A 14,127-nucleotide genomic window follows, 5' to 3' on the forward strand; every position below is an offset into this window, starting at 1 on the left:
TATATGGTAAACTAAAACTATAATTTTTTTATAAATATATATCAGCTGACACTAGAAAACCCCAAAAATCGAGAGCTATTGTAGAAATTTGAGACTTTATCAGTAAATCTGGATCATGAATGGCTCACCGAGCTGGAGGCCGAATCGAGTTTAGTTGACATCACACGTTGTAACATGGGCCTGACGGATCGATGGTGTGTGTCGAGACAGAACGTAGCTGAGAGTCAAACACAACAGCGTGTGAACATCAGAGACACAAAGAAAGATGAAGCATCAGCATTGTGTCATTAAACACAACATCATTAAAGAGTTCCTGGCTGAGTTTCTGGGGACCTTCATACTGGTGGTGAGTATTTCATCCTTCATTTATTATTTCAATATATTCAAGTCATTTTGTAATGGTTTTTAAAAAGTCTAAAATGTCATGATATTTTTGTGTGTCAGTTGTTCGGCTGTGGCTCCGTCGCTCAGACCGTGTTAAGCCGAAACTCTCTCGGCGAGCCTCTGACCATCCACATTGGCTTCAGCATCGGACTCATGATGGGAGTTTATGTGTCTGGTGGTGTGTCAGGTAAACACAAATTTTAGCATTTATAGCCATAAATCATGAATTGATAATAATACACAGAACTGTAGATTATAAACCTCAGTCGTCGCTGTGTGAGCCAGAATGGAGGATTTATATTGGATTTCTCAGAAGTGATCAATAAATCTGTCTGCACTAGTTTAGCACAATGTTAGTTTTCATAGAAGAAAAGCTTTACTACTTTTTGAATGTCTGTAATGTTTACTGAATCATCAGCGGCTTCCTGAACACGAGATTGAGTTTGATTCGTAAGGCCTGAACAAACTTTCTCTTTCAGCTCTTTACTGAGGTCATATGTTGCCCAGGGCCATCGACATTTGGACAAATCCATTGATCTGTATGTAGATTTGATGTGTGTTTGTGTGTGTGTGTGTATGTGTGTGTGTGTGTGTGTGTGTGTATGTATTTGTGTGTGTGTGTGTGTGTGTGTGTGCGTGTGTGTGTGTGTGTGTGCGTGTGTGTGTGTGTGTGTGTGTGTGTGTGTGTGTCTGACGGTGTTATCATCTCATTTTCTCAGCTTTTTTGCACCATTGGCAATAAATTTTCTTTCAATAGCAAAGCATTACAGACCTGCTAGCTGCTGATGAGATTTATAACAGTACAGAAAACATGAATACAACACAGTGTTTTTGGATGAACACATTTATTATCATATTCAAAATTAAAACAATGGATATTTTAAGTAAGAAATAATTGACGATGGGCTGTTGTGTTATTAGAAAATAATGCAAACCCACAGGTGGTAATGCCGTTACACCACGAGTGCATTATTAAAAAAATTATTCCTCTGATACCACAGTTACTACAAACATTGCTCTGGTGATATTTTAAGATTTTAAGAAATGTTCTTGAGAACAGCATGAGACATGACAGATGTTTCAGTAGGACTGGATGACGTGATTGTCTTCTGTAAGTTACAATAATAGATGTGATGATGGTGAACGTTGTCGTTTGTTTCTCAGGTGGCCACCTGAATCCAGCTGTGTCTCTGGCCATGGTGATCTTAGGAAAGCTGAAGATTTGGAAGTTACCCATCTACGTCTTGGCACAGTTGCTGGGAGCGTTCGTAGGTGCTGCTGGAGTCTTTGGACTCTATTATGGTGAGTTTCCTCCAATCATATCGCCCTGCAGCTTCTATCAATCAAATAAAGAATTAAGTTTTTCGGACTTGTGTTCCAGTGTCTATCAATCAATCACGTGGTTAATACTCCTTCCTTTAGACGCTTTTATGGATTTCACAAATGGAATACTGTCAGTGACGGGAATTAATGCCACAGGACACATTTTCGCATCTTATCCTGGAAGACACCTGACGGTACTGGGAGGTTTTGTGGATCAGGTCAGTGGATTATCCGTCCATGGACCCGAATCAGTCTGTTTTTAAAAACATATTAGCATACCCTGCGAGAGAACTGACTCTGGATCAGTAAAGACTCATTTGAAAAAGAAAAGTAAAAGCTCTTCCAAACTAGAGACTGAACGCTAATCTGATTCATTTCTTCAGTGTTGTGAGACTTCAAACAACATCATAGTGCTGCCTGGTCAATAACCCCGATTAGAGTTTGGCTTCATTCTGTGTGAGGGATTAATGCACATTGATTTGCTGGATTTTTCTACCCAGAAAGCCACCAATTAGAGTCTGAACTGAGTGACCTATTTTAACTTGTTTTCCCCCATAAACAGGTCACTGTATTTTATATGACACACACTGGATCACAAATTAGTCTGCAATCCTAAAATTCCCAGTCATGTTTTCTAAAGACATCTTTCAGTTCTTGCAAAGACTTACATTGCTTGTGATTGTGTCTCAGGTGTTTGGCACGGGAACGCTGGTTCTCTGTATTCTGGCGATCACTGATGGGGGAAATATTGGAGCCCCTAAAGGGGTGGAGCCTCTGGCTGTTGGTCTGATTATTCTGGGCATCAGTGTCTCTATGGGTCTGAACTGCGGTTACCCGCTGAACCCCGCACGAGATCTGGGCCCACGACTCTTCACCGCTTTGGCGGGTTGGGGGACGGAGGTTTTCAGGTAAGGCGACCAAGAGTTGATTTGGGACTTTGTATTTATGCACACATATATAATGTTATAATTACATTAAGCTATACTGGACAGAAAGTTTAACTCCCGTTGTGGATGAGCACTATAATCATAACAGCATGCTTTAAAACACGGCCAGTCAAAGAATTAATAACATTAATAAGCTGCTTTAAGTCTTTTGTTATCATTTTGGTCAAAGCTGTGTGGTGTCGTCCTTTCACCTCTTCTGTTTTATGATGTAAATCTTTTTTAAAAAGTTGCCAAAGAAATAATGGTAGGCTAGTATCTTCTTGAAAAACAAAGTTGCTAGGGTAGTCTGAAAAGTTGCTAAATTTAGCAACAAAATTGCTGTGTTGGCATCAGGGCTCTGGCAGTACTGTGATGTTGTACAGTATGATGATCGGTCTTCACAGAGCAGCATGAAGTCGAGCACACACCTCAGGTCTTTCCTATAAACCACTAGTGCTGTGAATGCTAACCAGTCAGACCTCCAAACGCCAACTACAAAAACATTAAATCTTGAGATCAACAGATATATCTGTTTCCCGAAATTTTTGTATTTTCCCATTATCAGCTATTGGTTTTGTAATATCGGATTGAGGCGGCAAAAACGCATGATTCGTGCATAGTTGGACGCTTGAACATTTTGAGTTTACTCGCTTCATTTGCGTGTGAAAGCCACACGTGAAATTCTAGGCATTCAAGACAATCACGCGGAAATTTGCGTCATTGGAGGGGCTTCTGCGACTGTAATCATGTCACTACTAGATCAAGCTCCTGATTGGTTAATACGGCACGATTTTCCACCAAAGTTCACATTTGGTGTGAACACAGCATAAGACTACATTAGGCAGAGTGACGCGAAAGGACTTTGAGTATACTTACTTGTGGAAAAAAAAATACTGAGTTAAATTTGTTTTTCTGTTATTGTTTATTGTAAAATCATGTTCATGTTCACTCACTGGGTTGAAGGCTGAAGAACGGCCACCACATGTAGCTACATTTTAACAAGATGTACCCTAATTATATTAACATTTGCCAGATAAAAATTATTTCACTAAAACATCTAAATTAATGTCTGTGGATATTAATAAATTATTTATTATCTCCACGAGCTATCACAATTTGAGAAAGTTACTGCATGAGTACAAGCACAGATAAACAACGCTTTGTCAACAGCCGTTTCTTAAACTATATCAACAAAATATTATTCTGACATCAAGTACCAGTTAAGAAATGCAATGATGTATTATTCCAGTGATATTATTGACTAAATTAATATTATTCTTCACTCTTTCAGAACCCTTTTTTATTTACATTGTATGCAAAGAGGAAATGATTGTTATTATTAAAAGGGTTTGTTCCTCACACATTTATAAACTCTGTCTGGTGGACACAGCACAGGGCCTTACTGCTTATAACTAAGGTATGAGAAGCTGTGTGTATCAAGTGTACCTTATAGCTTTTATACCACACAATAGAAATAAAAAAAAAAATATATATATATATATATATCAACACAAGCCTCCCTGAGCGACTTTGAACAGCAACAGATGCTGCACGTTTCAATTCAGCAATAAACAGAATAATTATCCTAAATAAAACAAAGCTATTGACCAATCAGAATCAAGGACTGGATTAACTAACCATTTTATAAACCACAGCACTGCAGATTACTGGTGGTGGATTCCAGTTGCCGGACCGCTGGTCGGGGGGGTGGCCGGAGCCGCAATCTACTTCCTGTTGGTCGAGCTGCATCACACCAAACCCCAAGAAGAACCAGATGAAGAGGAAGAAGAGGACGAAGAAGACAGCAGCCTAAAGGACAAATATGAGATGATCAACATGTGTTAAACCTTTGATAAAAACTTACAGAAGATAAAGGAACAGATTGAATGTTATGGGTTCAGTACAGTTTAACTTAACTCTCATGTTTACAGTAAAAGTCTGTAGAAGTTAGAAAATACACGCTGATATTTGCATCTTTTCTCTGCCGACTGATATTATTGTACTGAACTCATTCTGAGGGAAATAATGGAGAAGTGCATGTGATTTATTACTGACAAAGAGATAAATCTGTATAGAAGAGAAATTCAGCAAAAATGACCAAACCGCAAATGTTCATAATAACAATCAATTATACTTTATTATTCTTCCTTTATTTGTCTGTTTTATTGTGAACCTGCTGCTGCATTATTCAGCAAATAATCCTACTAATAATCACTTCATTTACATGACATGAGTGACATTCATGCATTTGGCAGACACTTTTATCCAAAGCAGTTTTATCCTAACCCTAACAGCAGGTAAACTGGGTTTTGTTTCGATTAAAGCAATATTGCTGGAGTAAAAGTGTGATGAGGGCTCTACATCAGCATGAGGCACACGAGGACATATCACAACTCACTCGACTCAATACAATTAATCAAAGTCATAAAAAATTAAACTTTTAAATGTACAATATAGACAGCATGACACCAAGCTGTTTTGTTGAATTAAGAAGCTGCATGGAGATGATCAGGTTAATTTTAAATATAAAGACATGAGATTATATAAAAAATAAAGTGATACTTTTAATTATGAAACTGAAATCACCTGTAGGTGGCGCTAAATCACTGTCTGAATCATAGCTCTTAATAGAGTAACGTTTAGTTATTATTCAATCCATTCATTTAAATGAACTGTTTACAAGACTTTTTAAAGATGTAAAATAAATCGTTGGTGTCCTCAGAGTACATATGTGAAGTTTTAGCTGAAAATACCCCACAGATAATTTATTATAGCATGTTTAAATTAACACTTTGTAGGTGTGAGCAAAAATTTGTCTTTTTTGAGTGTGTCCTTTAAAATGCAAATGAGCGGATCTCTGCACTAAATGACGGTGCCGTAGTTGGATAGTGCAGATTAAGGGGTGGTATTATTATTATAAGATCCCATTCTGACATCACAAGGGGAGCCAACTTTCCATGATCTATTTTTTCACATGCTTGCAGAGAATGGTTTACCAAAACTAAATTACCGGGTTGATCTTTTCACATTTTCTCGGTTGATAGAAGCACTGGGGACCCAATTATAGCACTTAAACTTGAAGTCAGATTTTCATCATATGTCCCCTTTAAGAAGAACCTATGGTACAATTCACATTTTTCCATTTCCTTTGGTGTGTAAGTGTATATTAGTTCATGTTAATGATATCTGAAAGGTACAAACACCAAGGTAAACAATGACGCGAGATATCATCTCCAACTTAAATCTCTTTTCTGTTCTTGAACACATGAATTGTAGGCAGCAGTTTACTTCCTGGGATTTGTGATGTAGACAAGACCGTCGTTTGAGGAAGGAGCTTTTTTAAATGCACAAGCAGTATTGTCCAGTATTGTTTACAAGGCTTTATGTCATCTAATCTATGTTTCTTATATGTTGTCAGTGTAGACTTCATCTAGATGTGAACATCGATATCTTCTTTATTCTGAGAGAAGATAATAAAGGATGACAGTTTCCTATATCTCACGAGTCTGAAACCAAACTCCCTTGGTTAAGACTTTGCCCGTCTTTAAAACCTTAACTTACCAAAGTCCAGCTGGGACACTGCATCACATGATCAGATTATTGTTGTTTTTAATTTCAGTATTTCTGTCTGTCCTGGTTTTCTATGTATCCCTATGTAATTGTTTGAATTAATGGGAAGCACTTTGGACACAACTGTTGTATTATTGACTAGAGGTAAAAATATAGAGGCATTAACTGAATGTGGATTACTCAGTTATCTTTCAAGTTCTGTCATGTAACAGATGATGAAGTTTTATCATTGTGGGAGGGAGAAAGAGAAACTAACATAAGTGAAGTGTCTGGTTTCTTTCATTTTTGAATTACCCACAAAAATGTCCCCATCCAAACTGTGCCAAAATGCCTGTAGCCAGAGAAGAGAAGAGAATGTAAGAAAAATGTACGTAGAAAATCTTTATGATGAAGTTTATTGTGGCAGACAGCAGGGACAGCACATGAAGTACTTTGGTCTTTGGGTTCAGCAGAACAGCAATAACAATTTATCCAGTTCCTTCAAAACATGCAGTTTTCATCTCTTATGTAAATGAGATATTTAATTTAGATTTAAAGAGATACCTCAATGTAAGTGACCACTTCCCATGTGTGCTGTTGTTGTGACTAAAACCAAATGGTAGTTGTAATATAATGTTCAGACAGATCTCACTTATATCTGTGTATTGATTGGACTGAGATTGTCTCTATGATAATTTTTTTAGGAACAGGTCATTCAAACATGTGTGTTCAAGTAGAAACTGTGCCAAGGGCTACAGACTATAATATCTCAGGAGAATTACACAGAGACGACTCCTCCCTTTATGTGTGGTGGTGTAGAGTTTAACTCACAGAAGAGAACTGAGCAGACGGATGAAAGATCAACTAAAGCTCAGACCATGATGAGGATCCAGACAGCTGCTCGAGTCGCCTGCTTTCTTATTTACACTTTAACTGCAACTGTGAAGACAAACTTAACAGGTAAGAGAAATCTTCACCAGATGCCGTTCTTGGCTATAAATATAATGATTCAAAGTATTACGGGACTTGATTTCATCTACTACAAGAGCATATGAGCTCTTATTTCACTTGACTTTAATGCATGTTCTCGTATTGAAGCTCTTTAAACATTTGCCATGAAAAGAGTTAAGAGTCGAGCTCACGGCACAGGAAACAACGTTTCATGTTCAGAAAATTACACATCTGTGTGTATTTATAGACACTGCTGCTACAGAAACACCAGACAGTCCAGACGCCGTCAAGACACCGCTGGTGATCAAATCCAGTTTTCATATCTACCACGAAGGAAACGTGTTTGAAGAAACCTGCGCTGTCGTACCGTTCAGGTCTGAAACCCTGGACAGATGTGGTTACAACAGAACCAATGACCTGGTGATCATCATCCACGGATGGACGGTAAGATCAAACTGAGAAGACCGCTGGTTTATATGACATCCATACAAAGAGAAACACACAATAACATCAGGCCAGAGTTTTGCATGATAGCGTTGTGTGTCTCAGGTGCACTAAAGGAAACAAATTCCTGACTTCTAATACAACATTTTAACACAACTAGTCAAATATTTGATGGTTATTGTACTCATTTCTTTTCATTTCTAGCAAGCAATGATTAATGTCTAACACAGGAATGCCCACCCCTGGTCTAACATGAGTAAGTGATCTGAGTTTTACAAATTAATTTCTACAACTGCTCTGTGCCGTTTGCCAAACGTGTGTATGTGGGTTATATCATTAAAAAGATTTATCTACATGTTATCTTAGAAAACAGCCAGCTGAAATTTATCAGCACACAGGACAGGAGGTTAAGGGTGTTTCCCAGCCAGGTTTGGGTCACGGCCAGGATGTTTGGGTCGAAGATATTGTAGAGAATTATTACATCAACAAACACATGAAAGAGACAGGAAGCTCTTTGAGGAGCCGTCTTTACGTGCTTACTTAACTCATGGTAGTGAACTGTGGTCTCTGGCATCTCCTGAAGGAATCTCGTCATAGCTAATAGCAAACAGTCAAACCTCAGGACTACTCCTTTATAGAAACTTGATTTTCTTAAGTACAAGATTATTGTGATTTAACCTTGGCCACAGCTTCAATAAGTAAAAATGAAAATTACTGTGTGTCAAACAAACACAAGATACATAAAGTGTACAACATTGACAGTTTTGGGCTCTGGATAGATAATAACCACCTTAATTTAACAACGCAGCCTTATCTGTTTTAACAAAATTTTATTGAACATTTTTTGGTGTCTTTAAGATACACAAAAAAATGACAATGTACACAAGTAACATTTCTTGAAACAAAATTGCATCTTTAGGCAAAAGTCAGACCTCTTTTGGCTCTAAACATCATGAACCCTCTTTCGACGGAAGTCTAGATTAGAAGTAAAGTTTTCATTATTTCAGTTTAAGAGCCTGCTGGTCATTGCTAAGGATGACGTCACGCTGTAGTTTGTACGTCAGCCTTATAAGACTGATTTACAAAATTAAAATAGTGCATTTACAAGACTTCAAAACTGCACAATAAAACTAAAATAACTTGGGAAGTTAAAAGCAAATGAGTCCATTTTCACCACACCCTAAAAAAAAACATCCACAAGAAACCACAAACGTTGTAAAGTCCCAATGTGAAAGTGTCCAGCGGTGGGTATATATACACAATCCAGCAAAATTAAAACCAAAAGGTGCTTTAAAAGATAAAAGCAATACATTTAAAAAGTATTAAAGTGTAAAAATTATTCAAGTTTAAAAAGGTTTACATTTTGTAAAAAAAGCCAGCCAAACTGAAACAGGTTGTGGTGAGAATATAATGTATGCAAAAGGAAAACACTGGTTGTTTAATCTATAAAAGTAAAGTAAACAGCCAAAACATGGGCTCTTTAATGGGTTTTGGTTTGCCTCTGGTGAAGAAGTTTCCTCATCTGGCTCTTATTGTTATTTTAAATTCTCATGTATCTTTGTTTTGTGATTTTATTGTGGGCCTATTCATTTTTACATATTTGTTTTATTAAAGCACTTTGAATGGCCTCAGTGTATGAGTTACTCAGTGCCGCATGGCCTACAGAACCCTGAGAGAAATTAAAAAACCTTAAATTAATGTTAGGATCCTTAAACAACATGAAGCAGCAGACAAACCAAACACAGGATGAGATTTGGTAATCACAGCATCTGAGGTCTTTCACATACCGAGCGAGAAGCGTCACAGATTTCACACAGCAACATAAGAACAACAGTAAGACCCAAGAAGCTGTGGGTAATGAATTTATACTCCATGCCAACACCTCTTAGCAGTTATAAATTCACTGCAATCCACAAATTCATGAGGCTTGGGAAGATCTCCAACAATGATGAAATGAAAACGCTGGGTTTACACTTACAGGGTGAAGGTGATAAATTTCAATGACGATTGACATCCTTCTGGAGGCCTCTGGTAAGGGGGCAGATTGACGTCTTCTGGCAGACCACACCTACATAAACACACAATGTGATCCTCAGTAACTCAACCATTTCAAACACACCAGAAGACGTCCTTCAGCAAGTTCTGTCAAATATGACGCATTGTTGAAAAAAAAAACAGGGATTTTAAAAACGGTCTTAGAAACTGTCACCTTTTTTACTAAATTTATGCGCTTAGAGTCTTGTAAATGTTTTTTACTTTCACATTTAATTTCGTATGGTATTTTCATACAAGGTTATATATTTATCTCACAAATTTTTTACCAGAAATATGCACTTTAAATGCCCTAATGACGCCCCTGGTAATGGGTAAAAAATTTCATTTTCATATACTAGTTTTCATATACTATACAAGAAGGAGCATTTTCACAAGGGAAGTTAAATATGGACCACAATGAAAACAAGTCAATGGCTCATTTGTGTATATCATCCTCAACGGTTTTAAAATGTGTATGAATCTTTCTGGGCTTGTTTATATTATATTTTAACATTTTGTCAAATAAACATTACATTACATTAAGCAGACGCTTTTAGCAGTAGTAAAGAAGTGCTTATACCAAGACCGTGTTTTTTCTATTCTGAACCTGTTGAGAGAAAAAACAACAAACAAACAAACAGAGGGTCTCATTTTTTAACTTAACTCACAAGGGTGGGGTATATTAAAAAGTAGCTACAGTATGCACTGAAAATGATTATCTTCACCAAACACACATAACATTTTCTCACCAGCATATTTGCTTGAGCATATAACATACATCACTGCCTAGAAATATCATCATCATCATCATTAATTCATTATTTATGATATGACCCAAATATTTAGTTTTACTCACACTTAATGCTTCCTTGCATAAATCAAACTCTGTGTGTTTCTCTGTAGATGAATGGGATCATGGAGCAGTGGATCTTCAGCTTGGCTTCTGCTTTGAAGATCAGGATTGGTTACCTGAATGTGATTATAAGCGACTGGAGAAATTTGGCTCTGCAGCCTTATCCAATCGCAGCTAAGAACAGCCTACAGGTGGGGCAGGACGTGGCCGCGCTCCTCAGGTGGCTGGAGGTGAATCAAATCCCCAAACAGAAAATACACATGCTGCTGTCCCGATGGTTCAAACCATTGGGAAATGCTTTGGGCCGAGTGCTGATGTCGTTTCATCTCCCGACAGGAATCCACACAACTCACCGTGGATAAAGTCCATCTGATTGGCTACAGTCTGGGAGCGCATGTAGCTGGATTCGCAGGGAGTCATTTCAGAAGAAGAAAACTTGGCCGCATCACTGGTGGGTTTAAATCTTAACACTTAGCATTTCAAACACAATCAAACTTAATGCACACAAACACACACACACACACAGGTTAAGGTTACAAGCCCAACTACACAGTTAATTTAATTCAATTTTATTTATATAGAGCTTTTCAGGATTGTTTAATTGTTTCAAAGCAGCTTAAACATCAATAAAAGCAAGCAAGTATAAAAGAGTGATGTCTGTGTGTTTGTGTAAGGCAGGTCTGGACCCCGCGGGGCCGCACTTTGAAGGGGTCCCTGCGTTCGACCGACTCTCAGTAGATGATGCTCAGTTTGTTGATGTCATTCACACTTTTGCCAAAAGTAACATCATGCCTGGAGTCGGTATAAAACAGATCATCGGTCACGTGGATTTCTACCCCAACGGAGGCTCATTTCAGCCAGGCTGCAAGATGCTCGACATCTACAGTAACGTTTATCAGTATGGATTGCAAGGTGAGGCTTATATTTTTATATCCGAATCGCTGGATGGGATTATTTTTAAAGCAAAAAGAAAACAATTATTATTGAAATAGTTTAAATTGTATGTCTCTTAAAATTGTATGTATATTCTCTTAGATATTTCAAATATTGTCAGAAAGTAATACATTAAAAGTTTTTATTTTTGGCTTTTTTATGGCACTATTTTGAATGCATTACAAATATGTTAATCTAAACAAGGGCTGCACAATTAATCCAAAAACTAACCGGGATTACAATTACAGGCGAAACAATTACATAATCACCAAAAGCCTCAATCACAGCTCTCCATTTGTGCTCATTTCTGTGCGTTTCGTTTTGGGCACCAAGTTCAGTGGTGAATCAGAGATTTTTAAATTGATAAGTTGACATTTTGGATTGTTTACTAACAACATAACTCCCATAATTATTTGTGATTTACATGATATTATTTAGTTTCGGATGTAATATAAAATATAACATTCAGTCACTTCACAGAAAGCTATAAAACATTTGAAAATGACAATAACAATCACAACTACAATATCATGATTTTTGTCATAATTGTGCAGTCCTACTATACTAAAAAATGCTGGATTAGTATAGGGTCACAAAGGGATGAGCCCAGCCGTTATACATGTTTATAATTAACCCAAAGATGGGTTAAAACAACCCAGCATAAGTTAACCCTAACCCTAACCCAACCAACTTATCATGAATGGCTTGTTGATTCAAACCATCCTCCTCATCCTCTTCTGTTTTTAAAACAGGCGTACCCAAGACCATTAAATGTGCCCATGAACGTGCAGTCAAACTCTATACTGACTCTCTGCTTAACGCCAGTCAGCCCATAATAGGCTACCGTTGCCGTGACGACAGCACTTTCTACAAAGGTCTGTGTCTGGACTGCAAACATAAACGCTGTAACACGCTGGGCTACGACGTCAGACGCGTACGGGCGGGCAAGAGCGCTAAAGGCCTGTTCTTCAAAACCGGCCCAGAGGCACCGTATAAAGGTTGAGTGAACTTCATCGATCATCATCATCATCATCACATGTCATCTCTAGATCAGGGGTCTCCAACCGTTACCTGTCTGTGAGCAAGGGCTTTCACATCTGGAGGGACACTTTTTTACTCAAAACTTTTTCTTTTATTTGTTGATATGATTTATCATTGTGTAAAGTGTATCCATACATAAAAGAAGCCAAGCTATTATAAAAATATGCAATATTTAAATTGAGATTATTAATAAAATGTGCTTTCATGGACAGCTCACAGACTCTATGCAGGCAACCAGATGTTGAAGACCACTGATCTAGAGACTGCTGGTGCTCTAAATATAGACTGAAAGAGTTTCATGTGTGTGTTTATATTATACTGCTGGACTGGAGTCCCACACCCTAAACCAGCACCATCGCCCTCTTTCTACCCTCATGCAGTGCTTCACTATCAGATCAGAGTTGTGCTCAGGAATCTCATCGACCCCGACAAGGTGTCTGTGTCCGTTTCAATCAATGGAACCAGAGGAGAGAGCGGAGAATTACCCATAATCCTGTGAGTCACATTTATACTCATCTATCTATCTATATGGGGATTGTTTTTAGTTATAAATACTCACACTCTTAACCTAACAGGTCAAATGAATGATTCATTAAAACATGTCTTATATATGTATTGTGTTAATACAAATGATGATGTCCATGTTGTGTTAATTAATGTAGTGTTAAAAAACTCAAGATGTCTGTGCCATTTAACCAGGTTTCACCTTTAACATCTTCATGATTTTCTGTGTTCTCCCCTACATCTACTCATGTTAAGCTGCTCTGCAACAATTAACAATTGTGAAAAGCGCTATATAAATAAAATTGAATTGAATTAAATGTGTGCAGGTACCAGGAAAGCTCAGGTAAGAAGATCTACACATCATTGGCCACAGTAGGCACCGATCTGGGTCAGCTGATGTCCGTCAGGCTGGTTTGGCAGGGCGAGCTGGTCTGGTCCAGTTGGTTAAGACGGGTCAGAAACATCATGAGCTGGAGCGAATCCGATCAGCGTGATGAACTCAGTGTTTGGAGGATTTCTGTCAAATCAGGAGAGAAACAAGAAAAGTGAGCATTCATCAAATCTATAACAACACCACCACCACACTTTGACTGAAACTGTGTGATCTTGATGTTTGATAACATTGGGTCTCATTCACAAAGTTTACGGACATTTTAACTAACAAATCATGAATCACGTACGCAATAATCATGAACAAGGAAACAGAACCCTATAATATATATCTGTGTTATATGTAGTTGATCTTTAGTTTTTGCATACACTTAAAATAAATTGCACATTTGCATGCTTAGTGAATGAGACCTAATGTCTTAAAATGAATGTAAAAGGCAAATATGCTGAAGTTTCTTTATTTCTGCTCAGTGAGATAAATAGATGACAAACTCAACAATGCTGCCCCATGTGATCGACTTAAATAATTACAGCCCAGCACAAAACATTCAGCAATGTTTTCATCATAAACATTCATTTCTCCACAGGATTTGGTTTTGTGCCCCGTCGGGTGAATTGAGCCACTTGAAGGCCTCGCAGGAGCACCACTTCATTCGCTGTGATGTCTTAAAGAGAAAACGGGACTCGGACAACATGTTAAACACTTCCTCAATTTTAAGTCACTTTGGATAATGTGATAAATGTAGAGATTTCATAAATCAGATGAAATGAGAATAATGACCTCAGACACAAACG

General features: G+C 37.8%; 2 protein-coding genes across 2 annotated transcripts; both read left to right on the plus strand.

Moving 5' to 3' along the window:
- The first annotated feature begins 84 nt into the window (after positions 1-84).
- aqp9a (aquaporin 9a) lies at positions 85-4,791 on the plus strand. Its single transcript, XM_065277303.2, has 6 exons — positions 85-346; positions 445-571; positions 1,549-1,686; positions 1,807-1,925; positions 2,398-2,615; positions 4,289-4,791. Exons 1-6 carry the CDS (start codon positions 266-268, stop codon positions 4,476-4,478), a joined length of 873 nt encoding a protein of 290 aa, XP_065133375.1. The 5' UTR covers positions 85-265; the 3' UTR covers positions 4,479-4,791.
- Positions 4,792-6,947: 2,156 nt separating this feature from the next.
- On the plus strand, positions 6,948-14,125 carry lipcb (lipase, hepatic b). The gene is made up of 9 exons (XM_065277302.1): positions 6,948-7,142; positions 7,381-7,577; positions 10,515-10,694; positions 10,801-10,915; positions 11,143-11,376; positions 12,150-12,395; positions 12,819-12,933; positions 13,269-13,487; positions 13,920-14,125. Exons 1-9 carry the CDS (start codon positions 6,986-6,988, stop codon positions 14,062-14,064), a joined length of 1,608 nt encoding a protein of 535 aa, XP_065133374.1. The 5' UTR covers positions 6,948-6,985; the 3' UTR covers positions 14,065-14,125.
- Positions 14,126-14,127: the final 2 nt, after the last annotated feature.

The sequence above is a fragment of the Paramisgurnus dabryanus genome, chromosome 23, assembly GCF_030506205.2.
Source record: "Paramisgurnus dabryanus chromosome 23, PD_genome_1.1, whole genome shotgun sequence".
NCBI classification, from domain to species: domain Eukaryota; kingdom Metazoa; phylum Chordata; class Actinopteri; order Cypriniformes; family Cobitidae; genus Paramisgurnus; species Paramisgurnus dabryanus.

Excerpts from the sequence above, each read along its gene's own strand:
- aqp9a (XM_065277303.2), top strand. The coding sequence starts at position 266 with ATGAAGCATCAGCATTGTGTCATTAAACACAACATCATTAAAGAGTTC. Across the intron at positions 347-444 it reads TGGGGACCTTCATACTGGTG|TTGTTCGGCTGTGGCTCCGT; the intron begins GTGAGTATTTCA and ends TTTGTGTGTCAG. Across the intron at positions 1,687-1,806 it reads AGTCTTTGGACTCTATTATG|ACGCTTTTATGGATTTCACA; the intron begins GTGAGTTTCCTC and ends TCCTTCCTTTAG.
- lipcb (XM_065277302.1), top strand. The coding sequence starts at position 6,986 with ATGTGTGGTGGTGTAGAGTTTAACTCACAGAAGAGAACTGAGCAGACG. Across the intron at positions 10,916-11,142 it reads AAAACTTGGCCGCATCACTG|GTCTGGACCCCGCGGGGCCG; the intron begins GTGGGTTTAAAT and ends TGTGTAAGGCAG. Across the intron at positions 11,377-12,149 it reads TTATCAGTATGGATTGCAAG|GCGTACCCAAGACCATTAAA; the intron begins GTGAGGCTTATA and ends TTTTTAAAACAG.